At 37.5% G+C, this 27,449-nt stretch overlaps 4 protein-coding genes across 9 annotated transcripts; 1 reads left to right on the top strand and 3 right to left on the bottom strand.

The window, feature by feature from the left end:
• LOC18770838 lies at positions 1,646 to 6,123 on the top strand. Of its 6 annotated transcripts, none has more exons than XR_002272525.1 (5): positions 1,646 to 2,257; positions 2,361 to 2,436; positions 3,262 to 4,295; positions 4,406 to 5,185; positions 5,278 to 6,123. XR_002272525.1 is itself a non-coding variant. In XM_020568468.1 (2 exons), exon 2 carries the CDS (start codon positions 3,305 to 3,307, stop codon positions 3,716 to 3,718), a length of 414 nt encoding a protein of 137 aa, XP_020424057.1. In that variant the 5' UTR covers positions 1,663 to 2,257; positions 3,262 to 3,304; the 3' UTR covers positions 3,719 to 4,015. The 6 variants fall into 6 exon arrangements, 1 of the variants encoding a protein (XP_020424057.1); XR_002272527.1 differs by having other exon boundaries at positions 1,651 to 2,257; positions 4,406 to 4,476; positions 5,685 to 6,123; XR_002272526.1 differs by having other exon boundaries at positions 1,651 to 2,257; positions 4,406 to 4,476.
• LOC18771323 lies at positions 6,766 to 10,817 on the bottom strand. The gene is made up of 3 exons (XM_007203746.2): positions 10,485 to 10,817; positions 9,784 to 9,900; positions 6,766 to 9,688 (listed from the first exon to the last, which is right to left on the bottom strand). The coding sequence occupies exons 2-3, from the start codon at positions 9,806 to 9,808 to the stop codon at positions 7,950 to 7,952; spliced, it is 1,764 nt and encodes a 587-aa protein (XP_007203808.1). The 5' UTR covers positions 9,809 to 9,900; positions 10,485 to 10,817; the 3' UTR covers positions 6,766 to 7,949.
• Positions 13,320 to 13,967, bottom strand: LOC18770947 (protein IRX15-LIKE). The gene has a single exon (XM_007204245.2). The coding sequence runs from the start codon at positions 13,893 to 13,895 to the stop codon at positions 13,320 to 13,322; it is 576 nt and encodes a 191-aa protein (XP_007204307.1). The 5' UTR covers positions 13,896 to 13,967.
• On the bottom strand, positions 24,930 to 27,449 carry LOC18771507. Its single transcript, XM_007203857.2, has 3 exons — positions 27,263 to 27,449; positions 26,929 to 27,042; positions 24,930 to 26,832 (listed from the first exon to the last, which is right to left on the bottom strand). The coding sequence occupies exons 2-3, from the start codon at positions 26,948 to 26,950 to the stop codon at positions 25,100 to 25,102; spliced, it is 1,755 nt and encodes a 584-aa protein (XP_007203919.2). The 5' UTR covers positions 26,951 to 27,042; positions 27,263 to 27,449; the 3' UTR covers positions 24,930 to 25,099.

Below are 27,449 nucleotides of genomic sequence, written 5' to 3'. Positions count from 1 at the left end.
TTAGTGTTAAAATGAGGTGCCTTGTTTTCTCGAGTTTACTACTCCTCAAAGTCATTAGCTTAATATATATTTTTTTAAGTAAAACACATTTTTGGTCACTGTGTATACAATACAAAGTAAATAATGGTTTTTTTCCCAGAAAAAAAAAAAAAAAATCTCTTACGAGTTTTGAAATTTTAAATTGTTAGTGGGGAGCACATCTGCTCTATAACCGACTTGGTTATCAAATACCAAACATCAAATTTAAATTTAATGGCTGTTGTGGCAATTTGACATTTACACAGTTTTACGCTCCATCTGATATGTCAAATAAATAATTATTGTAACAATCAAATCATTCAAGATAAAAAATAAAAATGAAAAATAAAAAATGAAAGTAACAGCCGACTGTCTTTAAAAAATAATAAAATATTTATTTGACATCTTGTTTTTGGGACGTCAAAGGTAACGGTTGAACCTCCAACCTTCATTCCACATGAGCTTTGACAATTCGGTAATAGTGATGTGAGATGTTATTTCTAGCCGTTAAATGTCTATGTGACACTTTTTGACGTATCGGTTAGAAATGCTCTTAAGCCTATGTCTGCTGATCCCATTGACAAAATTCAATGACAAAGATAAAATTGAAAGTGCAAAATGAACCAGAATGACCATCCTTGACGAAAAAAGGCTATAACGTTGTGTGATATTTTTTTTTAGAGTACTGCTATTTTCACCCCTTATTTTATTTCTCCACCTACCTTATTTTCAAAGTTTTAAAGACAAATTTACCTTGTAAAATGACTTATAAGGACTTAGGGAAAAAAACTACGACTAATAATGTTATGACATCTAGAGCAATATGTCATTAATAAATATTTTTATTAACTTTGTGAATAAATCTTCAACTGCTCCCACTCTCTCTCCTCCCAAATAATTGGCAAACCCTTTACCCTTCTTCTTCTTCTTCCCCTTCGACCCTCTCTTCACTATATTATTCGCCCATTGTTGAAGAAACATTTAGCAGCTGCTATAAATTAATGGAGCAGATTGGTAATAGCAATCTTTTTATTCAAATTTGTATTATGATGTGAGTAGAAACTCGAAATCAAAGATTAAAAATAAAATAAAATAATTTTTTTTGGAAAAACCTAGAAAGTAGCAGAGTGCTTTTATTTTTTGTTGTTGGACTAAGGAAAATAAAAAATCCAACAAATGATTTCCCCCTATAAGGTTGATGCAAGCTATGCTTGTACTCAAAGAGAAAAAAGTAAAGGAATTTAGAGGTGGATTTTCAGTTAAAAGAATACATATGGGTTGGTTCCTGAAAATTTCTCGATCAACAATATGTCCCCGGTGAAGCGCCGTCTTTGGAGATCAAACCAGAAATGGGGAAAGAGGAATCGAAAAAGAGACGGTTGATGGGGATGAGAGAGATTAAATGAGGGGAAGGTGAAGAGTTTAGGAATAGCGTTAATTTTAATATATGAATATTTTTAACATTTTAAAATGAATTAAAATTTAAAAGGTATTTTGGGAATAATGGTTGGTTAAAAAATGAGGTTTTGTTTTTTCAAATTTATATAATGGGTGTGGGTGCAGAAATAGAATGAATGATGAAAATAACAGCACTTAAAAAAAAAAAACTGATAATTTCGTAAATCTCGTTGTGTGAATTTTTATTTATTTTTTATAAAAAAAAGGATATACACGTTGGATTCAACTGGATTCCATCGTGACCTAAGCATTAATGCAATTTGACGAGGAAAAAAAAAAACATTAATGCTAGGTATATAATACTGATCATTATTTAACACATACTTGCATTTTCGCAACATATGACCCTCGGACTGTGGAGAGCAGGACAAAAACAAAAAAAACAAAGACAAAAAACAAAAAACAAAAAACTCACATACTACTTTCTCACCAGTTTCTTCTCCTCGCTTCCTCTATTCAAGTTCTTTCTCTCTGCCTCCTCTCTTTAGCTAACCTCTCAAAAGCTCAGTATTGCTTTTGATTAATCTGTTCAGGCTCCAATAATATTTGTGCTAACGTTTCTCTTTGATGACATGATTCTCTGATCTGGGTCTTCTTTACTTGTTATTCAGATCCTAGTTTTCAATTTCTTTTGGCTTCTGATACTTCACTGTTGGAAAAGCCAGTAATAGAAAGCTGCCTATTTGGTTCTTGGGTTTTTGTTAGTTTCTTGATTGGTCTAATCAGATTGCGAGAAATGGGTTTTGCCAATAAGATGCAGAAAGTGGATATTTGCTTTCAGGTCAGCTTCATTCTTCTTTGCTTCGCTCTTCTCTATGTTGCATATGTACTTTGTCACGCTTTGGTTTTCTAATATGAGTGCTTCTGTTTTTTGTTCTGTGAAGATTAATGGTAGACAAAGAAAATAAATTGCTTTTGTCAATCCTGGATTTCTCTCTGTTTGGGACCTGAAAAATCAAAGTGAGTAACTTCAACGAGACTAATTATCGTGTTTGGGTTGAGTTAGTGCTTCATAATCTGGAAACATCTTAAGTCGTAAGTTTCAAATTGAACATATTTTATGTAATCTGTCTTGCAAAGTTTTAGCAGCCAAACTTGAAATTACTGATTTGGATTGTTGAAAGTGAAGCCAGAATGGTGTTTGATCCAAAAGTGATTGCCCTTTCTTGTTTATCTGCAAATTTTAATAATACCTTGTTCAGGTTGAATATAGTTTACAAAGGGTATAGCTGGTTTGTGATACTTCATTACCGTTTTCTAGTGTTTCCATTTATTTTCCTTTCAAACTCTCTGGACTGGCTTGATTAATGCTTCATTTAGTTAAGTCAGAGCCACTAGATAATAGAATCTGTTGGGAGCATCAAAGATGCATTTTTGTTTTTGGGTATTTGAAATGATAGGGGTGAAGGGTTCGAGCCTGCATTTTTCTTTCTTCTCAATTGGATTTCTCATAAACCAAAGATAGTGTAAGGAATTAAAGAGGCAGTCATGATTGACTTTAACTTTCTGATTTTGTTTGTACTATGTAGTACCTTTTTGAGGTAAGGCTTAGGATTTTCCTGTTCCTTAAAGGTCTCAGTTTTAGCTCAAATATATATATATATAAACTGGTTTCATTAATAATTGTGTCATTGGAGGCTGATATGGATTTGCTTTAATCCTCTTCTGCTTGTGGATACCTTAATACTGGTATTCTGTATTATAAACTTTGCATGTTGATTAGCGGAGTTTAGTCTGTTACTCATTTTGAGTTTTGCTTATAAAATTATTTGTTTGTATTTGCAGAAATTTTTCTAGTTTGGAATTTTCTTCACCAGGTTTATTTCCTATGGGTAGAGGTAGAGGTAAAGGGAAGAAACAAAGCATTATTGCTGTTCGTGAGGATCCTGGAAGTGGTGAAGAGGAGAGGATTCCACCAAACAGGAGAAGAGGAAGGCCACATAAACCATTGAAGGAAGATATTGGAGAAGGAGAAGAAGCTCAGAAGACAGAAGATGTTGAGGAAGCAAAAATTTATGTTTCTAGCAAAGACATGAAAAACCAATCTGCCATAGAGAATGGAAGGAAAAGGAAGAGGTCTGCTCAGGTCAAAGAAAATATAAAATCAGTCAAAGAGGACAAAAACGTTGAAACAAAATCAAGTCTTGATGACTCGACAAAGTCCGTTGGATTCCGACAAAATGGGAGTAGGCGGAAAAACAAGCCTCACCGAGCTGCTGAAGCTGGTGTTCAGTGCAAATGAGTTCAGTTTTGCTGTTGTGATAGTTGCGCACCTTCTTTGCCGTCAACGGATAAATCAGAAGCATGGAGAAGGGCTTTGTTGGTTCACCTATCATTCCTTATATTGCCTTCATTATATGTTTTACATTTCTTCTTTCTTTTGCGAATGGATGATTTTGATTGTGAGGTTTTGAAATATTCGCTTGTGCCATGCTATTTGCTTCTATTACTAGCCACAGACATTTTCGTTAGCCCTACAAAATTTTCTCCAACAGCATTCATTGTACTTGAACTTAGATGAGGTTGCCTTCATTTTTCATTCTTCATTTCTCTTTCCTGAAAAGGAAAATAGATTTGGGGATATTCATTTCTCTTTCCTGAAAAGGAAAATAGCTAGGGAGGGAGTATATATGCTTTCAAATTATCCAAATTCCTCCAGCAGAATACACTGGTGCTTCAATTCAGGCAGCTCACAAAATGAAACTGACGGCTTTTATACCTGGAAATAGACCCATACACCTGAAGTCTTGAATAAAGATAATGGCCTTCACAATGGATTACAAGTGTTCACTGGATTTTGTTGGGCTTTACTTGAACATGTGAGCTAAAGATATGGCCCTTGTTGTGGTTTCCATGGTATAATCTTGAATTCTCTAACAGCAAATGGATTAGATCAGAGACTAATTACTTCTTATGAACATGTGAACAGATGTGTTTGGTGTTGGCTCTTCTAGCAGATGATAATTGAGGAGACTCAAATACTCAACAAGGGAAAACCAGGTGAGTTCAACGGTGACGGATTTCATTTTTAGTTTACAATACTAACTCTTTAAGTTATTAAGTTGCCAGTGCTAGAGTCATGGATTTCATTTACATGGCTGAATGATTAAAATATATAGGTAAGCGTGATTGATAGTCATTCTCCTGATGTTCTGACAAATATGGAAAACAAACATTTTCAAAACAGAAATCTATATGCATCCCCTTTTTGGTTCCTATTTGTGGAATAGATTGGGTTAGGTGCCTGAATGATCAAGTACTCTGCACATGCAGAGGGATCTAAACACGATATCATGTGTGCACCTGTTTTGGTAATCCAAATAAAGCTGAAGCTTAGGTAACAAATTGGCATCTGAGCAATTTCACTTTTGTCGAGTGTATTCAGGATCCTATGTTATGTTCAGTTGTATCGAGTGTATTTAGGATCCTATGTTATGTGCAGTTTAGGTTTGATCTTACACAAGCCAATTGAACATACGTGTGCCTCCAATCTATACGAAACAAAATTATTCCTTACTTGGACTATCACATTGAGAACTTAGAAGCATTTTGTCACTTCGACTAAACTTCTGAAATACCATGCAGTGGTTATTGTGAAGAATCCTTTAGATGGTTTAGTGCAACCAGAACACTACCATTATCCCACGAGAAGGGTATACATTGTGGCTGTTGAAGTGCCTAGAAGGACAAACAATGAAATGCCCTTCGGGTAGGAGTCTAGTGAAAACCAGTGTCTTGGATTACAAACATGTTAAATACTAAAGTTTAGCACTGTTGTATAATTTCCTTTTGTATGTGTAGTTTTTGCAGCTAGTATAATTGAATGGCATATGGTAGCACACGTTAAAAGCGCCACATTGTGTGCCATATAGCTTGCAGATCAGAATACAGGGTGAAATAAGGAGTGTCGCTTTTGACAGCCTTCTTTTCTGAGAGTGTTTCTTCGTCCAATCCGTTTTAGAATTCATGGGTCATATTTTTTTCTTCATTCAAGGTCACCAAGAGTAAGGAGATGCCGGGAACTTATATCTGAGCCTTGCTAGAGATGATACATCTCAGTTATACAGAGTTTGTGGGATTTGACATCAGTTTCTTTTAGCAATATATTCTTATGCAATATAGAACTTAAATTTTAGGAGACATGTCGCAGCCCAAAGCTTTTGTTTAGTCTTTGTCTAGTTGCTAACCATACCTTTGGCATTCACCAGTGACTTGGCTTTCATCAGTTGATGCTGATGGCTTGAGGCGAAGAGGTGGTGACCAAGATTGTGCATACAAGAAGATATCCATGTTTAACATTTTTTTTTCTAGTATAATTATATAGTCCGCAAAATCAACTACAAATCTGCCAAACATGCTTCCATCAACGAGGTTCACTTAAAAAATTATCGTAATTTCTTTATCAGTCCAATTAACTTGAAATAATGTGGAATCAAACTAGAGACATTAACTTCACCTAACAAAACATTAGAGTCGTTTGAATCCAATTAATAGCCTCAAATGACATCCGAAGTTAACTTGTGAAACCTGCCGGCACATATTTCTTCTCTAACATATGTTACTTCGAAATTTACCATAAATAAATCATGTATCCATGACAATTGATAGTTTATGATAAGACAAGACACGTATATGATATATCCAAAAGCCTTCAACTATTTGAGTTACATGAGTTGAAGTCACATAACTTGAACTCCTGAATTTCTCAAAGTCTAACTTGGGGATTAGAGACTCTTTGGCAAACGCCACATCGGTTTCTAAGAAACTTAGTCGTTTCGTTTTGATTTTTGGTCATAGAGGACATTTTGCAGCTCCCTTGCGTTCCTTTTGTTTTTATTTTTTGGGTTCAAATTCACCTTCTCCCTTTTATTAAAGAGTTGGCGAAAATGTCCTCAATACCTCTTTTACCCAATTTTCCATTATTTTGTTGAAATTATGAGAAACGAGATCAGAGGTTTTTGCGTTCCAAGTGTGTAGAATCGTTCATGTGAGACCACCATTAGTTACATGCATGTACTTCTGACCTGAGTCAAACTTTAGACAGAGATGGCCGAGATTATGTACACACCAAACAAACTTAAAATAGATTCAAATAGGCATTGTTTGCACACAAAAAGAAAAAAGAAAAAAAAGAAAAAAAAAGAAGACATTGTTTGTAAGTGTAGCTTGGGCCAAGCACTGGGTCCTCACACGCTAAGCAAAAAAAACCAAGGGACCGTCCTTCTACTCTTCCTGGAACATCAATGGATGCTCGTCACTGAAATGTGTGTGTGTGTGTATATATATATATATATATATATATATATATATCACAAGAGTGTTTCCGTAGGTTACCTAAATTAAGGATGAATCAGGAATGGCAAAAGACTTATAGCTCAAGTGATTAAGAGCAGTTATCCTTGTAACCGACATCATGTGTTAGAATCCACCCTCCACAGTATTTTTTGTATAAAATATATTTAAAAAATAGGAAAGGATGAACTGCGAATTCTGCATGGATCAGCAAATCAATGGCTGTGAAGAGAGAGAAATGTAGAAGTAGCTGTTATAGCAACAAGAAAGAGAGACATACAGAAAGGAAGGAAGCTCACTCTCTCAATAAAACATGCCTGATGCTTTCTTGCTTTTGTAGGTAATGGGATTTTGAATTTTTATAGTAATTATGTTCAAATTGTTGTGTCTTCGTCTTCTTCTACAAAGAAGCTCACACACACGCTGCTTATGACAACAAAGATTCTTGAACCCAACCACAAGTGAGTTTATCCTTTTCTTTTTCTTTAAAAAAAAAAAAGGTATATTTTTTTTAAAAGAATATGTGTATTTAGCAGGGGATGTTTTCTTTGGTTCTGTCTGTTTACTCTGTTAATTCTGTTTAGTGTGGAGATATTCATATTATTCATATCCACATACATATTTGATTAAAATAAAATAAAATATCCACATACATACGTAGTTGTGTAACTTTTAGTTTGCATATTACCTTGCTTGAGATTTAATCCAATGGAAAATGCAAGACAAATCGATTTTCTTGAAGCATGTCAGTGTCTTGCACAGAACCTCAAAGAGAGCCTCAAGCTTTTGCATAGTCGAACTTATCGAACCAGTTTCGCTTTCGTTGAATGTAATCAGGATCCTACGTTGTGTTCAGTTTGGGTTTGATCTTATGCAAAGCCAATTGAACATAGTTGTGCCCTCGATCGTATACAGAACATAGTTACTTCTTACCACACCTCTGGAAGGTTGAATTTCGTCATTTCTGCCCACACCTCTGGAAAGAGGAGTGTAGCTCTCCAAGTATGAAGATGGAGCTGAAATAGAGAACCCAACTATTTTCAAGAGTTTTGTAGGAAGTTTGCGATATTTAACATGCACATGACCATATCGGTAACTAACAAGAGTTTAAAACTTAAAGACTGCAAGTACAAAATATGAAACGAGAATAAATTAATTTGAAAAATCAGACATTAAAATTTTCACATAATATAACATTTTATGTGGAAATTTATTTTACACTTAGAACATTCAAACACCAATCGTTCGCAAGGTTGACTACACTTCTTACAAGGAAGAATCCGCTCTCTCTTATCGGAAGGAATTTCACTCTTTCTCTTGTCAACAAGGGTGACAAGGTGTGGGTGAGTCGGATGCTTGTAACTATCTCCTAACTTGACTTGCGGATACCTCCCGAGAATGCAATGAGGATGACAATCGAAGTCACAATCCGAGCAGGAGTAGAACCAGAGTCCGGGATCTCGTTTGCCTTCGCATATTTCACAATAATATTCATCTAACTCGTTTTCAACACTGTTATAGGTGAGCTTGAGAGGATGGTTGTCGTACTTGTGCCTTGCTGTAGGTGGTAATTTAACACATGAAAAACAGAGATGGAAGTCGCATCTCCTACAACTGAACCAATGCAAAATTTTAGAAGTGCCACAACCCCTACATTTATAAGTGCTTTCATTGTTTTTGTTAAACTGGAGGGTGTGAAAATGAGCCTCATGTTTAAGAGACTTCTGCTTCCATAGAATAGCGCACTGAAGGTCAATGCCGAAAATTGAATTAATCTCATAAAGGTATACGAAGCCTTGGCCAAACGTATAACAAAGAAGACACTTGAACACCCCACCAATCGAATGAGTCCTTGGATGGAGTTCCAAGTCCTGGCCAATGATAGTTGCCAAATGCATCTTTTTAGGTGACTGTGCACAAGCTGTATGTAGAAAGAAAGAGCACGACGACTCTTGTTTTGTACAGCTATAAAAGGCATCCACTTTGGTGATGGGTCGCATGCAGCCATTACAAGTGATTATTCTATCATCATCATCATCATCACCACCATTATCTTGATGATCACTATTGATGAGGGCTAAGACATGTGGATGGCTGAAGTGATTGATTTGCAACTCAATTTGGTTGCTGATTATTCTATCATCATCATCAGCAGCAGCACTATCTTCAACTGCCTCATAACGTCGTGTTGCGCAGTCATTGTGGGCGACATAACTGCAATATTCATGTTCACAATAATAAACTGCGCGGCTTTTGTCCATGTTTCTATAACAGAGGTCACAGAAATTTTGGATTTTCGGGAAAGTATCTTCAAACGACCAGGTGAGCTTTAGGCGGTGTTGGTGCTGGGCCGTTTTGATGTGGGTTGGTAACCTAGAACAACATCCATGGACCAGGAGCTGGCAGATGCTGCAGAGGTACATGGCGGTGCCATATTTACTGTAAATAAATCTAGTACTGTAAATATTAGTACTAACACTTTCTTCGCCGCAGGCTTCACAAGTTAATTTCGCTGGCTTCCTATGAAGGGTGAATTTGTGGTCATGAAAGTCAAGAATGTTGCGCCAATTGGAAGCACATTGGAGGTCAATGTTGAACTCACATTGGAAACAACTGTAACTGAACCTCGAGATGCAATCTTGATGACATGCACTGCAACTCTTTTCCCTGTCGCTTGTGTCAAGAGTAAGTGGGTGCTTGCGGTGGATCGGGTGGTGGATCTCACCCGGTAGCTCGGCGCATGATTTATGGAGATCGAAGCTACTTCTACGCTGTTCGTAACAAATGTTGCAAGTGTAGCTAGGCCCAAGCACTGGGTCACCGCACCCATCGCAGAAAATAAGTTGACCATCATTCTTCCTCTGCACTTCCATCATGGGATGCTCGTGATTCAAATGTTGATTCTGATCAATCCTTCTCCCTGTCATCAACACATTTAAACTTGTTGTTATAAATTTTGACAGCCATTGACCTGACCAGAATATATATTACTATTTTTTTTTTCAGTATCTCTACCTGGATTAATCGGACTCAGAGCCATGCCTCCACGCCTCCGCACCTTCGGCCCAACTGCTAGCCGCACCACCAAATTGGCAGATCCCCAAATAATTCTTAATAAAGCCACCAAATTCTCTGACAAAAAAAAGCAACCAAATTTTGAGATAAACTCCGAATAGCTTTTTGATTTATTTTATCATTAATAAAAAAAAAATGCATTACTGATTGTTATTATTTAAATATGGTCAAATAGCATTACTGATTGTTATTATTTAACCTTACAAATTCAAATATCTACTGCTAGTGTTTCAACGCGAAACGTAAAAAATATTTAAAACCTGAAGGCCACTGGGCCTTTTGACTCTTTAGTATTATTAATTAAATAAAATATATGCTATATTAATATATTAAAACATTATATAGAATCATGAGTTAAAGAAAGCTGTGCCGTTGGTATACATTTTGTTTGGAGGTGGATGTATTATTTTTTTGGGAAGAGAATAGCATTAATATATTATTGAAGAGGAGATAATTAGTACAAAAAAAAAAGACTAAAATTTAAAGGATTAGGCGAACATCCTACACATAAGTGGATAAGGGCAAATTGAAACAAATATATAATATATAATAAAATTATAATTTGGAGACCCAGCTACTTAAAATTGGGGCCCTAAATTAAGAACGAATTGAGTATGGAGTAAAGTTCTTTTCATTCATACCTTAATTAATTAACAAGAATCGTAGATTGTGGATGGATCAGAAATAGATGTTGTTCAGGAAGTCGACACCATGTCCGAATTGATAGCTAGCTCAAAGTAAAAGATGGAGAGAGACATGTGTGTGCATGAATGTGTCTCGCTACTTGTTGCTATATATGTATAGGAAACAAAGATAGCTAGAGAGGAGAAGAAACCCTGAACATCTCAATAAAGAAACAAAGACCCCTTTCTTTCTTTGGCTCCTTGCTCAGGGTCAGATGCTTTCGTGCTTTTAAATAACCAAACCCATATTCCAAAACTCTACTCTACTTCAAGAATGTAATATCCAAACTAAAACTGAGATTCCGTAGCAGTTTCTATTGAATTGTTCTCACGTCACAACCTATCGCCCTTTTTAGAAGTAGAAGAAAGTGTCATAAACAGATAATTTCAACAAATTAATTAAAATATAGGGACGAAACTGTAAGTAAGGGTATAATTCAGCGACCATTACTAAATTTTTGTCTTAAGAAAATACAAATTTAAAGAATCCCACATATTACCTTAGTTTGGAGTTATGCAAACTTAACTTGAGAATAATCTAATAAAAAATGCTACGCAATCTCACATTCGTTTTTTCTTTAGCCATAAGAGAATCATGTTGTTTTTTTTTTTTTTTCCAAATTCTTTTCGTGACTGAATATGTTGAAAGATCTAAGCTTCCAAATATCCTGAATAGTTTTTTGAATACTCCAGGAGCCGAAACCTTCAACCTTCAACAATAAATTTTCACCATCCACGATTGTGGCCATGGGCAAGCCCATCCCAAAAAGCAATGCTCTCTGCTACATTGATAATAGTCTCAACAATCTTATTTGCATTTGCAAGTAAGATATGGCGATCACTATCATGTATGACGAACCCAATGGATTCTTGTTTCGGATTGAGTCATCAAAGTTAATTTTGATCCAACTAACAAAGGGATGCCATTTAATGGCCACGGGGCCTTTATCCTTAGAGCATTTTCAGTGATGCAGGGCAAACCGGGCATAAGGGGTCCTTAGGCTCGAGAAGCACTCCCAATGCGCAATTGCAGCCTGAGCAATAGGTGGGGCCCACCAACTTGGGCAAGCCCAAAGGCAAATCGAGCCCGTGCTATTGCCCGAAGGCTGATGACTCGACCGCTGACGCTAGGTTGATGTCAAACTTGCTTTCCCACAATGGATAGAAGCCATGTGGAGCTTCCTGGGGTGTCTGATCCAATATTTTTCCTCCAATCTAACAACTGCCAATTTTTGTGTTTTAAAAAAAAAAATTGAAATTTTTTTAAAAAAATACCAAAAAATTCTAAATTTTTTTATTTATAAATACCTACCAATATTCTTCACTTTCCACGCCAAATCTTCATTTAAATTCTTCTCCTTCCAATATAGATATTCCCTCAAAAATATCACTACTAAGATTGGAAAAGCTAAGTTTATAAATCATGTGCTGCTAAGATTCACTCCATCGAGAGTGAGGTATCTTAGGGAAGAGAGATGAGAAAGCCAATTCAAAATTTTGGAACGTATTTCGAATGAGGAGAGATACCCAAAAGAAGAAGAATTGAGATCAAGATAGTTTAAATATATTTATAAATACTAAATCTGTAGGACACTGGGCCTTTTGACTCTTTAATATTATTAATCACATAAAATATGTTATATTAATATATTAAAACATTATATAGAACCATGAGTTAAAGAAAGCGGTGTCGTTGGTACACATTTTGTTTGGAGGTGGATATATTATTTTTTTTAAAGAATAGCATCAATATATTATTAAAGAGGAGGTAACTAGTACAAAAAAGAGACTAAGATTTAGAGGATTAGGCGAACATCTCTATACATAACATAAAGTTTGGAGATGGATAAGAGCAAGTTAAAACAAATATATAATATATAATAAAATTGTAATTTGGAGACCTAGCTACTTAAAATTGGGGCCCTAAATTAAGGATGAATTGAGTATGAAGTAAAGTTCTTTTCATTCGTACCTTAATTAAGCAAGAATTGTAGATTGTGGATGGATCAGAAATGGATGTTGTTCAGGAAGTTGACATCATGTCTGAATTGATGAGGTAGCTAGCTCAAAGTAAAAGATGGAAAGAGATATGTATGTGCATGTGTCTGGCTACTTGTTGCTATATATATATAATCGTTTTATTAGTCCCTGAATTTAGACTCGATTTGTATTTAAGTACCTCAATTTTCAAAATGGTTCCCGTGGTCCTTCAACTTCATTTTGTTAAGACAAATAGTCCTATCGTCAATTTTGTTAACTTTTCTGTTAAATACAGGGGTAAAATAATTTTTTTAATATTTTTTTACATTTTAAATTGATTAAAATATAAATAAAATATTTTTTATTAAAAAAAAGTGAACTTCCACGTGGACAAAAAAGTAATAATTTCTTTTTCAAATATTAATAAAAAAAAAGTTAAATGATATCAAACAAATAAATTTAAAGTGAAAATTGAAAACAAAAAAATCTGTCACCTGTTGACCAAAAAAAAAAAAAAAAAAATCTGTCACCATCTCTCTTCCCTTCCCCAACCAACCCAACCATGACCTCACCCATTCTTTCCCAACCCCTCTCCATCTCCATCTTCGCCTCTCTTTTAGTATAAGTTTTGATTTGATTTAAATGCAAGATGAATTATGCATACAGATAAGAAGAACTCAAGATTATGAAAAATTGGTTTTTGATACAATAACAGGTTTTGATTTGGAATGGGGTCGGGGACGAGGAGATTTTGGTTGGGGGGGGGGGGGTGGTTGGTGGGGTGTGTGTGGACGATGAAATTTTTTTTCTGCATCAGCCTGCACTCGTTCCGTATTTGCTCTTTTGCCACCGCCACCAGCTCGTTGAGCTCTTTCGATTTTGTTGTGTACTGCACGTCGTACGCGTCAATTTCCAGGTGTTTCTCCTCCATGTGTAGGCGGCGAAGTAGCGATTTTCGTCGATGAAGACGGTGCAGCCGTTGTTGTTGAGGGCCTTCCAGAGGAGGGTCTCGTGGGTGAGGCCGAAGATGAGGAAATTGCAGGGGGTTGAGCATTTCCGGAGGGCGTCCGAGATGGGCTTGATGTCGGCGTACGACATTTTGAATGTGTCGTTGGATTTGGGGGTGTAGTAGAGGAGGGTGTTGATGACGGTGGTGGGGAGCAAGGGGACGGCGGTGGAGGCGGTTGTTGTGGTGGTTATTGTGGCGGCGGAGATGGTGATTGTTGTGGTTGATGAGTATGCGTACAAGCCGTTTGTGTAAATGATTGTGAGAAGGAAGGCGAGTGTGAAGATGGACATGAAGGCTAGAAGCCAGAGGTGGTTGGATGTTCCTTGTTTCTGGATGTAGGGATAGAGAATGATCAACTTTGTATTGCTGATGTTCTTCATCTCAATTGGGTTGAGAGATCAAACAGAGAAAGAGAGAGGGACGATGATTTATTTATTTTTTTTGTTGGTTTTTTATTTGATGTTCTTTTACAATTTTAAAGATATAATTAATTAATTATTTTTTTGGTTTTAATATAAAAATATCATTTCACCCCTGTATTTAACAGAAAAAGTTAACAAAATTGACGGCAGGACTGTTAATCATAACGAAAATGAAGTTGAAAGACCACGGGTACCATCTTGGGAATTGAGGTACTCAAATGTAAATCGAATCTAAGTTCAGAGACTAATAAAATGATTATAGGAAACAAAGATAGCTAGAGAGGAGAAGAAACCCTGAACATCTCAATAAAGAAACAAAGATCCCTTTCTTTCTTTGGCTCCTTCTTGTTGAGGGTAAGATGCTTTTCGTGCTTTTAAATAAACTTTACCAAACCCATATTCCAAAACTCTACTCTACTCAAGAATGTAATATCCAAACTAAAACTGAGATTCCATAGCAGTTTCTATTAAATTGTTCCCACATCACAATCTATCGCCCTTTTTAGAAGTAGAAGAAAGTGCCATAAATAGATAATTTCAACCAAATCAATAAAAATATAGGGACGAAACTATAAGTAAGGGTATAATTCAGCAATCATTACTAGATTTTTGTCTTAAGAAAATACAAATTTGAAGAATCCTATATATTACCTTTTGGAGTTATGCATACTTAACTTGAGAATAATCTAACGGAAAATGCTACGCAATCTCAAATTCGTTTTTTCTTTAGCCATAAGATAATCACTTTTTTTTCCCAAATTCTTTTCGTGACTCAACATGTTGAAAGAGAATGGATTCTCCAAATGATCTAAGCTTCCAAATATCCTGAATAGTTTTTTGAATACTCCAAGGAGTCGAAACCTTCTTTAGGGCATTGTCCATGATAAGTTTACAATCACCTTCAACAATAAGTTTTCGCCATCCACGGTTGTGGCCATGGGCAAGCCCATCCCAAAAAGCAATGCTCTCTGCAACATTGTAGTAGTCTCAGCAATCTTATTCGCACTTGCAAGTAAGCTATGGCGATCACTATCACGTATGACGAACCTAGTGGATTCTTGTTTCGGATTGAATCATCAAAGTTAATTTTGATCTTAACCAACAAAGGGATGCCATTTAATGGCCATGTGGCCTTTATCCTTAGAGCATTTCCAGTGTTGTCGACCAGACAGGGCAGGAGTGGGCCCCAGGCTCGACAGCCAAGGCAACAGGTGAGGGCCACCAACCCGGGCAAGCCCAAAGGAAAATTAAGCCCGTGCTATTGCCCAAAGGTTGATGACATCACCACTGACACCAGGCTGGCATTAAACCTGCTTCCCCCAAAGGATAGAAGCCATGTGGCGCTTCCTGGGGTGTCTGATCCAATATTTCTCCTCCAATCCAACAGCTGCCAATTTGTTTTTAAAAAAATTTTGAATTTTTTTATAAAAAAAAAACTAAAAAATTCTGAATTTTTTTTCTATAAAATACCTGCCAATATTCTTCACTTTCCACACCAAATCCTCATATAAATTCTTCTCCTTCCAACATTATTCACTTTCCACACCAAATTTTCTACTACTAAATTTCATTTGTGTAAAAATACAAATGGCCTCTTCCAGATGGTCGTGGACAACCATGGAAAAGGTTTTGTTGTGCGAGTGTAGGGTCCAAGATGGTCAATGTCCAATCATGAGCAATGAGATGAAGTTATCTCATATGTGGAGAAAAATTCATGCTGCATTTTGTGAAAGATCGAGTTGGGCTCGTACGGAAATGACCTTGGCTAGTAGATGGAAATTTTGAATAAAGATTTAGGAAAATGGAGAGATGCATTGGCAAACGAGAGGGATAATATTTGAAACGGCGAAAATCTTGGCAACGAGGTTAATTATTTGTAATTGCCATTTTATTAAATTTAATGTCATAACAATGACAAATACTTTCATTATTGCAGAGACAACTTCTCTTCACTCCCCCTCTCCTCCTGAAGAGAAGGGGCCGTCGGAATGAAGAAATAGGCAATATCTTCATGGGAATGAGAAATAGATCTTTTTCACTCCCTTCCCCCCCCGAAGAGGAGGGGAAGAGAGCACTTGAATTACAAGGAGAACGCAAGCACATGTCCCTAGATCGGAACCTGGCTCTGATACCATGTCAAACAAAGTAGAGCAAATATTCAATTATGCTCATATACGCTCATATTATTATTCTTTTCCAATATGAAGGTATTTATACTAGTACAAAGATGTGTTAACCCTAAATAAAGTAGGAAATATATCTAAATTACAATAGGAAATAAATCTCTATTACAATAGGACTAACTAATAATTGGTAAGTAACCAACATTCTAACTAAGTAAGGAACCAAAATCCTAACTAAGTAAGGACTCGCCAACACTCACACCTCGAATCTTTGGATGTGTGGCCTTTGTTCACCTCCACAAAAATCAACTTAGCAAACTTGATTCCTGTGCACTTCGTTGTGTTTTCGTGGGTTATGCCACTCATCAGAAAAGCTACCGCTGTTATCACCCTCCTACCGACGTACCTATGTCACTTAGATGTGACCTTTCTGGAATTTGATATGTTCTTTCATGACCCATCATCCAATTCTACGCTTCGGGGGGAGATACGAAGCGAAGAGCAGAATTGGAGTAACTTGGAAAATGAAGAAATTCTCATGTATACAGAAATGATCGATCGTCCCGAGTCTGGAGCACGATATTACTCTCTCCCGAAAGCGATCAATCGCTCATTCATAGCGATCAATCGCCTGACCCACCTGATCGTTGTAAAGATGTTTCTTATATGAGTCTCACACCTACAGACAATACAAAACAACAAGATGAAGACCCCCTCTAACTCAACAGTACCAATAGACTAATCTCCTGAGAATATCCTTGAGGTAACTACTCCTACTACACTTGTGAATTTAGAGGATAAATCTATAAGAAACCAATTACCTTTAAGGAAGAATCATGGAAAGCCATCAATTCGTTATTCACCTGATATTGGCTAGACATCAAAGTATTCAATTGCGAATCATGTATCTACTGAGAAGTTGTCTGAACCACTCAAGGCCTTTGTGCATCAGTTGTTTTCTATTCATATCCCAACCAAGGTTGTTGAAGCATTTAAAGATCCTAAGTGGGTTCAAGATATAAAGAAAGAGATGAAAGCTCTTAAGAAGAATCAGACTTAGACACTAGAAAGTTTACCCCGAGAAAAAAAGACTATCGGATGTAGATGGGTGTTTACCATAAAACACAACGCTGACGGATCTATCGAGCGATATAAGGCAAGACTTGTGGCGAAAGGGTACACACAGACTTATGGTATAGATTATGAAGAAACCTTTGCACTAATTGTAAAATTGAACACGGTCATAGTCTTACTATCCCTCGCAGCTAATTTAAACTGGTCACTACACTAGTTTGATGTAAAGAATGCCTTCCTACATGGAGAATTCACGGAGGAGGTGTATATGGACATTCCTCCTGGATATAATACTACTCATACTGGAACAGTATGCAAATTACGAAAGGCGGTGTATGGTTTAAGGACCCGCCCCGAATTTTCTCAAAACCCGAGACGAACCCTTTGGAATTCCTGACATCACTCCGATGTCAGACCCAATCACTAAAGACCGAGACTTCCTGCCGAAATTTCGGCAGAGTCTCCCCTATAAATTAGACATTTTCTAAAATTTCAACCTGCATAAAAACGCATTTAATATCACCAACGGGCAGCATGCACAATATATTTTCATGCAATTCACACAAATGGCCTTCGGCCTTCCAATAATTCTTAACCGATTACCAAACAATTCAAATACCAAATATGACTAATATTTAGTCTGCAGCTGCACCTAATAGTCTTAGGCTGCCTACGTACCCTCCTTGAGGGATCAAGCCACACGTAGTTCTTCCCTAAAACTCAATTCCACACTTGGGCGATGCCTTATTTCATTTCTCTGTATTTCATATAATCTCCCCATACGCCGGTACAACCAACGCCACGTATGGGGCCTGTCAACACGCCGGATAACCTACGCCACGTGCGACCATGCCATACTATCATAATATCTCCCCATACGCCGGTACAACCAACGCCACGTATGGGGCCTGTCCCAACGCCGGATAACCTACGCCACGTGGGACCTCAATATCATATCACAAATCTCCCCATACGCCGGTACAACCAACGCCACGTATGGGGTCTGTCGACACGCCGGATAACCTACGCCACGTACGACCTCAACACAATATCACAATATCTCCCCATACGCCGGTACAACCAACGCCACGTATGGGGCCTGTCTCAACGCCGGATAACCTACGCCACGTGAGACCTGAACATCATATTACATAGCTCCCCATACGTCGGTACAACCAACGCCACGTATGGGGCCTGTCCCAACGCCGGATAACCTACGCCACGCGGGACCTAACTTTCACTTGGTGGTACTTGTAGTGAATCCAAAATCCGGGGAGGTACCTAAAGTAGTGCGTATAGCACTCCCAACTGACATTCTAGACTCTGTTGTACCCTTGTACAACCATATATAATTATAATTATATAAATTAATTCTAATATTTTGTAACCCTCCACAATAGTCTAGCACCCGATAATCTCCCCTGGAGAGGTGAGATTACTCCGGGTGGCTCACGGTCAACCAAGGGTCAAACTACTCTAACCCTGGTCAACCGGACTTACAGAACCCACGACCTCCAATTTCCAATCCGAGAGTCTCTATGGGTTCTACCAGGTACAGGACACTTGTCCTGCGAGTTTGGTTCAGATCGGACGGTCGGATTGCTCACGATCGCACGATCTGACGGTTAATATAAAATATAAACTTAAAATTATTATTCGGAACATCCGGGGCTCCGATTCACGACCCGTGAATTCTTACACGATCCTATAAATACCTAGATTAACATATATTAAATTTGGGACCATCCGACGGTCCCAACCTATCGAACCCGGATAACGCGCAATATGCGATTATCCGTTCGATAGTCAAACGACGTCCGAATTGAGATCCGCGAAATCCTACGCACTCGTGACAACCTAAGGATCTCATCGGAACACATCGCTACTTTTCTTCTGTGCCCACGCGCCGCCGCACGCGCCGGCAGCGCGTGGGTGCCCAAAGCGATAACGCTTCGCCGGAAAATCTCAAAACCACGGCTCCAAACTCCTACCCTAGGTATAACACCCTATTTGGAGCCACTTTTGTTCTTGAACCTACCCCAAAAAGTGGCCGAAAATGGCCGATCACGGCGGCCGAAGTTCGGTCGATTTTTAATTCGAAAATCGAGTTGTCTACGCTAAGAATCGATCTAATCCTATCCAACAGGCAGCTAGAGCATGAAAAATAGGTGAGAAACCATACCTTGCTCGTCGGATTTGGTGGCCGGAGGAGGGAGATCGAGCTCCTTGAATTTTGGGTTAAAATCGGTCGGATTTTTGCATTTTCCGGCGAGCACAGGTGGTTCCAGTGGCTGAGATCGGTCGGGATGGAAAGAGGAGGATGGCACGGTTCTTTTGGGACCGGTGCCACCCCGAGTGGTGGCCGGATGCGGCGGCGGCGGCCCAAAAACCGCCGCTGTGAACAGTAACAGGGGGAGGCTGTTCTGCGCGCGCAGGGAGAGAGAGAGAGAGAGAGAGAGAGAGAGAGAGAGAGAAAATCTGATTTTTATAAAAAATCCCATTTTGAAATATTTACGATTGTGCCACTGGACTTCTTTTGACCATATCTCTCTCGTTACAACTCCGATTCGAGCCCACTACGTGTCTATGAACTCGTCTCAGTACGACCTATCCAAAAATACAAGTCGCGGTCCCAAACTCTCTCTGGTTAAAAATATGACTAAAATATCCTTAAATAATTAAATAATTAAATAAGGGAAAATTTGGGGTCGGGGTGTTACATATGGATTGAAACAATCACCACTTGCATGGTTTGGACTGTTCACCATGACAATGAGAAACAATGGTTTCAGACAGAGTAACTCAAATCATATTTTATTCTTGAAATATCAGAAAGAAAAGGTAACAGCTTTAATAATCTATGTTGACGACATGATTATTACTGCGAATGATAAACATGAAATATCTCAGCTACAAGACTATTTGGCTATTGAATATAAGATGAAGAATCTTGGTGGACTCAATTATTTCTTTGGGATTGAGGTGGCCCGATTACAACGAGGCATATTTCTCTCTCAAAGGAAATATGTCTTGGACTTTAGATTTGAGGGTATGTGTTTAGGGATTTGGATATGAGGATTTGAGGACTTTAGATTTGAGGGATTTGGATTTGGGGAAAAATATGAGGAATTTGATTTAGGGTTTTGGATTAGAATATGAGAAATTTGAGATAAGGGTTTAGAGACAACCTAGGATCGATTGCTCTGATACCATGCTAAAATATGAATATAATTTGAATGTATTAGGTTGAATTATATTCTTCTCCTTATATATAGGAGTTTACATGAGTGCTTTACAAGAAAATGAATATAGTAATCAATTAAGATAGTATCTCCTAATTATACAAAGATTTGTCAACTAAATAAAATAGGAAAGTAAATCCCTTAATTAATCAAGGAAATAACTCTCATTGATTAATTAGGGACTCACATCAACAGTTCATCTGCACAAGATTTGTGGAGAACGAAGACAGGGCGGCATTGGTTGCAAGTGTAGCTTGGGCCAAGCACTGGGTCCTCACACGCGAAGCAAAAAACCAAGGGACAATCCTTCTCCTACTACTCTTCCTTGAACATCAACGGATGCTCATGAAGGGACATGTTCAATTTGCTGCTCAACCATCTCTCTCTGTATCACTAAGTAAGCAGCTGGTCTTAGGTTTTTCTGGTCACTAAGCAATCACAAAATAAAGCCAAATGAAATATCATGTATCAGCATGGATCGGCAAATCAAAGGATCCGAAGAGAAAGATGTAGAAATAGCTGTTACAGCAACAAGAAACAGAGTAAGCAATCTCGCTCTCTCAGTATAGATCCCTGATGCTTTCTTGCTTTTGAAGGTAATGGGATGTTGAAAAAAAAAAAAAAAAAAAAGTTTCTGTAATTTTGTCTAAATCATTTTGTATTCCTCTTCTTCTAGAAAGAAGCTCATCACAGGCACAAGAACCAAAGAGAATGATTGCAATTTAAAGAAGATCAAGGAGTGAAGAGGATGGCTGTGATCATTACGGCTTCTGGCTCCGAAAATTCTTGAACTCAACAAGAAGTCGTTCTTTGCTATACTCTATCCTTTTTTCAAATTTTTTTTTTAATATAAAAAAAAAAAAAAGAAAAAAAAAAAGGGTTCCTTTTTAAAGAATGTTACCTGGGCAAGTTCGGGTCATAAATTGCCTAGGGCTTCTGAGCCCCTCGGTGCTACATTCAATATATGTTCGATTTTATTATATCAAGGTTTCGATGTGACTATTTTATTCTTTTTGGAAAAATAAAAGTAATATTCTTGTACTTTTTACACTCATACACTCACAGTAATATATTTAGATGGATCAACTTGTTTATTTTTCCTTTTTCTTTTTGGGAGAAAGAAAAAAATCATTCATAAAGCATAAAAATGAAACGTCATCATCAAGAGAAGGGGCAGCCAACATAGGCTCATCAAATCCATGTTATATAATTTGTGCAACTTAACGCAAACTACGCAAGAGAATGAGTTACTCTATTCTATTGGAGGTATTCCCAAGGACAGTCAAACCTAAAAGAACGAAAATGCCGACCTCAGTTCTTTCACGAGCGCACCGTCCGCTTCATAATTAACTTTTGTCACCAGAAGAAAGAGCTTATGTTCACCTCCTTGGCATCCATGTCCAATATTACATCATCAAATCCTAGAGCCAAAGCAAACTACATACCTTCCATTGCATACTTATCTTTGGTGAATCAATTATATAAATGCAATAATTCATTGGTTGAGAAGCATCTAATCAGGATTCCAAGGATGGTATATGACATACCTAAGAGTGAATAGAAATGTTTGCAAAAGTCGGATAAATTAAAGACAGAAAAAAAAAGTTCCAAAAAGAATAACTCTCTATGGATGCTATGATACACATCACTTGTGATTTTTCATGTTTAGTATGTTATATCTTATGGAACATCCAAACATCAATCCTTCTCAAGGTTTACCACACAACTGACAAGGAAGAATGCTCTCTCTCTCTCTCTCTCTCTCTCTCTCTCTCTCTCTCTCTCTCTCTCTCTCTCTTATATCTAACATAATTATAATAAATTTGAACAGTCACAGGGCACTTTCTTTTTCTTATTCTTCTTTCTTCTTTGTCTTGACTCTGAGAAGTTTCCAAACAGTCAACTCAAACAATTTCCATGCACAGGCTCTAGAAAGCAGAACCTCAAAGAGAGCCTAAAGCTTTTGCATAGTCGAACTTATCGGACCAGTTTCGCTTTCGTCCAATGTAATCAGGATCCTACGTTGTGTTCAGTTTGGGTTTGATCTTATGCAAAGCCAAGTGAACATAGTTGTGCCTTTGATCTGTATGGAACATAGTTACTTCTTACCTGGACTATCACCTTTAGAAGTTAGAATTTCGTCATTTCTATCCACACCTCTGGAACGTGGAGTGAACTTGTCCAAATATGAAGATGGAGCTGAAAAGGAGAACCCTACTATTTTCAACAGTTTTGTAGGAAGTTTGCGATATTTAACTTGCACATGACCATATATCGGTAACTAACAATTTTATTTTATATCCCTGTTTAAAAACTTATACTGTAAGTACAAAATATGAAACCAGAATAAATTCATTTGAAAAATTAGACATTAAAATTTGCACTTTTCCAGTGTAATATTAGTCGTCGTTGTCGTCGTTATTTTCATTGTCGTCGTCACTGTCCTCATCCATCCTCGTCATCTTCGTCATTATCACATTTTCTGTGGAAATTTATATTACACTCAGAACATTCAATCACCAATCCTTCTTCTAAGAAAATTTTGATGGCATATCTCGCAGGGTCGGGATCAACTTCTTCTAAGCCAGTCTTTGGGGTTGACATGGTTGTTGCTAGTGGTGCGGCTTCTATTACTGTATCTACCAGATCCATTATAAATGAAGGAGTACAGCCAAGGGCGACACTCGGCCTCAATTCTCAGTGCCCTGGGTTTATAACTTTACACCATGAGTTTATAATAGAAACAGGCATCCTAGATAAGTAAGCATCCTTCCTGCAAGATTGAATATTAGTTGTAAAAACGAAAAGCAACAGAAAAAAAAAACCATTCCTTAATGTGGCTAGAGAGGAGAGGAGAGGATTGATGAGGGCGATTTTGTAAAAGCTCAATAAATATCATATCATCTTCCCTTGATTTTAAGATTCATTTTTGAGCATTTAGACAGGGAAGGTTGAATATAGTGTACTTATTAAAATTATTTGTTTCACAATTCAATATATTCTTTTTAGTCATTTTATATTAGGGTAAATTAGTAATTCAATAAATACTTTGGTAGTAGAGTGTACTTAGTTAATTTTAAGGTTCATTTAGCAGTACTCTTTATTTTAATTCATAAAATAGATAGCCAAATGGGCAATTGGATTCTGGAGGGAAAAATGGGGCATTTGGATTTTGGAACAATGGAGGAGGAGGTTGCTTATATGTTTCATGACCCGAAGATACAACGTTTCAACAAAGTATCAAATTTTCTTCTTGGAAGAGAATTACACAAGTCCGCCTTCAAATTTTAAACTCCCACATAATCTGGTCACTTCAGTAAAATATGGTCAGATTACTCTTTCAATAAAATAAAATAAAAAATATTTTTTAAAAAAAAGAAAAAAGGATTACTCATTAAAAAATAAATATGCATTACTGATTGTTATTATTTAACCTTACAATATAAAATATCTACGCGTAACGAACCTTATTATAATTAAAGATCAACTATGAATTCTTCACGGTGAGCGATTGATGCTCTCTAAAGTCGAGCCCTGCCTGCCTTCAGAGCTCAAAGTGAGAGCGAGAGAGAGAGAGATAGAGAGAGAGTAGAAGTGGCTGTTTTGACACTAGAAGCTATCACTCAAAACTAGGACCTAGAAATTAAATAAATTTGCAAATAAAATTAAAAACTTGAAATTCTTCTCATTTATAATGAGAGAGAGAGAGTAGAAGTGAACAATGTTTGCAATCGTTATAAACGACAAAGGGGCTTGTTGAAGATTTCTCAAAAATATTAAGAAGCTGTGAAAAGCGACCGGTCGATTTTGGCACGAAGCTACAGACTTCGTCTCTGTATAAAACAACCAGTGGCCCAAAGAAAAAACAACCGATCGTAGCGTGTTTGGGGTGCAATTTTGAAGTAGCTTTTGAGTGTTTAGATGTAGCTCTTGGCGCCTAAGTGTTTGAATTACATATATGAACATTATAAAACACTTCATATACACAATTCAAACGTAAAGACACATTCTTACATGAAGAGATGAGTTCTCATTTAAGTGGTACATCTTGATTAAGAGGTGCAATCCAAGAGAAACATAGTTTCTGAATTAAGAGTTACACGAATTCAGAAAGGACACATATAACTATATAAATAGAGAAGAATTCTCTGCAAAACTTACTTACATTCAATCCTATTGCCATCATTACTCTTCTCCATCATATTTTACAAAGTAAAACCTTCTAGAGACTATAATCTGCACATTAGCCTCTAGATATTCTTGAATATCCTTGTCACATTCTTGAGTGTGTTTGGGGTTGTCTTTGGTTGTGAAAAACATTGACAACATATAGTTTAAAGCTGGGCTTCATTGTATCCACATGACTTATTTGCTTAATCTCCTTGCACACAAGCAGTGAGGGCAAATAAAGTCTGAAAGGTAGTGTATTCATACACAGCTTGAAGCATCTTTCATCTTACCATAACCATTCTCTATCCAACAGATTATCGCAAATTCAAGTAGGTCTTATCTCTAATCATTATTTTGTTTAATTGTCTTTCTGAGTTAAGGTGTGGTTTAAGTGCTCAATTGGTTTAGGAATAATTCGCATACAATAAACTCCTACATATATATCGGTAACTAACAATTTTATATCTTAGTTTAAACACTAAGACTGTTAAGTACAAAATATGAAACTAGAATCAATTAATTTGAAAAATCAGACATTAACACTTCCACTTTTCTAGTGTAATATTTGTCTGTCATCTTCGTCATCGTCATCCTCGTCACATTCTCTGTGAAGATTTATATTACACTCAGAACATTCAAACACCAATCCTTCGCACGGTTTACTACACTTGTCACAAGGAAGGATCCGCTCTCTCTTATGGAAAGGAATTTCACTCCTTCTCTTGTCAACAAGGGTGACAAGGTGTGGGTGAGCCGGATGCTTGTAACTATCTCCTAACTTGACTTGCGGATACCTCCCGAGAATGCAATGAGGATGACAATCAAAGTCACAATCCGAGCAGGAGTAGAACCAGAGTTTGGGATCTCGTTTGCCTTCGCATATTTCACAATAATATTCATCTAATTCGTTTTTAACACTGTCATAGGTGAGCTTGAGAGGATGATTGTCGTACCTGTGCCTTGCTGTCGGGGGTAATTTAACACATGAAAAACAGAGATGGAAGTCGCATCTCCTACAACTGAACCAAAACCAATTTCCAGAAGTGCCGCAACCCCTACATATATAAGTGTTTTCAGTTGTTATGTTGAGACGGAGGGTGTGAACATGAGCCTCATGTTTAAGAGCCTTCTGCTTCCATAGAATAGTGCAGTGAAGGTCAAAATTATAATAACCACGTGCTTCAGAATATACGAAGCCTTGGCCAAATGTCCTGCACATGACACAGTGGAACACCCCACTAATCGAATGAGCCCTTGGATGGAGTTCAAACTGGTCAAGGAAAAATGGGACACGAATCATTTTAGGTAACTGTGCACAAGCTGTATGTAGAAAGAAAGAGCACGACGACTCTTGTTCTGTACAGCTATAAAAGGCATCAATTTTGGTGATGGGTCGCATGCAGCCATTACAAGTGATTATTCTATCATCATCATCACCATTATCTTGACGATCACTATTGATGAGGGCTAAGATATGTGGATGGCTGAAGTGATTGATTTGCAGCTCAATTTGGTTGTTGATTATTCTATCATCATCATCATCATCATCATCATCACTATCTTGAACCGCCTGACCATGTTTTGTTGCGCACATATTATGGACGACATAACTGCAACGTTCATGTAGACAATAATAAACTGCGCGGCTTTTGCCCATGTGTTCATGACAGAGGTCACAGAAATTTTGGATTTTCGGGAAAGTATCTTCAAACCACCAGGTGAGCTTTAGGAGGTGTCGGTGCTGGGCCGTTTTGACGCGGTTTGGTAACCAAGAACAATCTTTATGGACCAGGAGCTGGCAGATGCTGCAGAGGTACAAGGCGGTGCTATATCTATCGGCAGTACCAGTACTAAAACTCTCTTTGCCGCAGGCTTCACAAGGTAATTGCGCTGGGCTCCTAAGTTGGGTGAATTTGTGGTCGCAGTCACGAATGTTGCGCCACTTGGAAGCACATTGGAGGTCAACGTTGAACTTACAATGAAAACAACTGTAACTGAAACGGCAACCTTTATGACATGCACTGCAACTCTTTTCCCCGTCAATGTCAAGAGTAAGTCCGTGCTCGCGGTGGATCGGGTGGTGGATCTCACTCGGTAGCTCGGCGCATGATTTATGGAGATTGAAGCCACTCCCATCATGTTGCTTGCAAATGTTGCAAGTGTAGCTAGGCCCAAGCACGGGGTCACCGCACCCATCGCAGATAACCGGGGGACCATCATGTTTCCTCTGCACTTCCGTCAAGAGATGCGAGTGATTCAAGTGTTGCTTCTGAAAAATCAATATCCCTGTCATCAACAAATTTAAACTTGTTATGATAAATTTTGACAGCCATTGACCTAACCAGAATATATATTAGTATTGGTATTCAGAATATATATTACTTCGATATTGACGCACACCCATTCTGCCAAGCCTCCGCACCTTCGGCCCAACTGCTAGCCGCACCACCAAATTGGCAGATCCCCAAATAATTCTTAGCAAAGCCACCAAATTCTCTGCCAAAAAAAGCCACCAAATTCTGAGATAAGCTCCGAATAGATTTTTGATTTATTTTATCAAAAGCCCTTTTGTCAATTCCAAGTCCGTCAAGAATATGAAATGAAATCTTAAGGATCCATTTTGATTTTTTTTAATAATATTTTATTTTGATTCAAAAAATAGATAGCCAAATGGGCAATTTGATTCTGGAGGCTAGTGTTTCAATGCGTAACGTACCTTACTATAATTAAAGATCAACTGTGAATTCTGCCCGGTGAGCGATTGATGCTCTCTAAGTCGAGCCTTGCCTTCAGAGCTAAAAGTGTGAGAGAGTGAGAGAGAGAGTAGAAGTGGATGTATTGACGCCAAAAGCTATCACTCAAAACTAGGAGGTAGAAATTAAATAAATTTGCAAATAAAATAA

The sequence above is a fragment of the Prunus persica genome, chromosome G7, assembly GCF_000346465.2.
Source record: "Prunus persica cultivar Lovell chromosome G7, Prunus_persica_NCBIv2, whole genome shotgun sequence".
Lineage (NCBI taxonomy): Eukaryota > Viridiplantae > Streptophyta > Magnoliopsida > Rosales > Rosaceae > Prunus > Prunus persica.
The sequence above is the reverse complement of the archived record's forward strand: the minus strand, read 5'-3'. Positions and strand labels throughout refer to the sequence as shown.

Coding starts and splice junctions, on each gene's coding strand:
- LOC18770838 (XM_020568468.1), top strand. CDS start 3,305: ATGGGTAGAGGTAGAGGTAAAGGGAAGAAACAAAGCATTATTGCTGTT.
- LOC18771323 (XM_007203746.2), bottom strand. CDS start 9,808: ATGGCTCTGAGTCCGATTAATCCAG. Junction 9,689..9,783: donor TCTGAGTCCGATTAATCCAG/GTAGAGATACTG, acceptor TGTTGATGACAG/GGAGAAGGATTGATCAGAAT.
- LOC18770947 (XM_007204245.2), bottom strand. CDS start 13,895: ATGAAGAACATCAGCAATACAAAGTTGATCATTCTCTATCCCTACATC.
- LOC18771507 (XM_007203857.2), bottom strand. CDS start 26,950: ATGGGTGTGCGTCAATATCGAA. Junction 26,833..26,928: donor GGGTGTGCGTCAATATCGAA/GTAATATATATT, acceptor TGTTGATGACAG/GGATATTGATTTTTCAGAAG.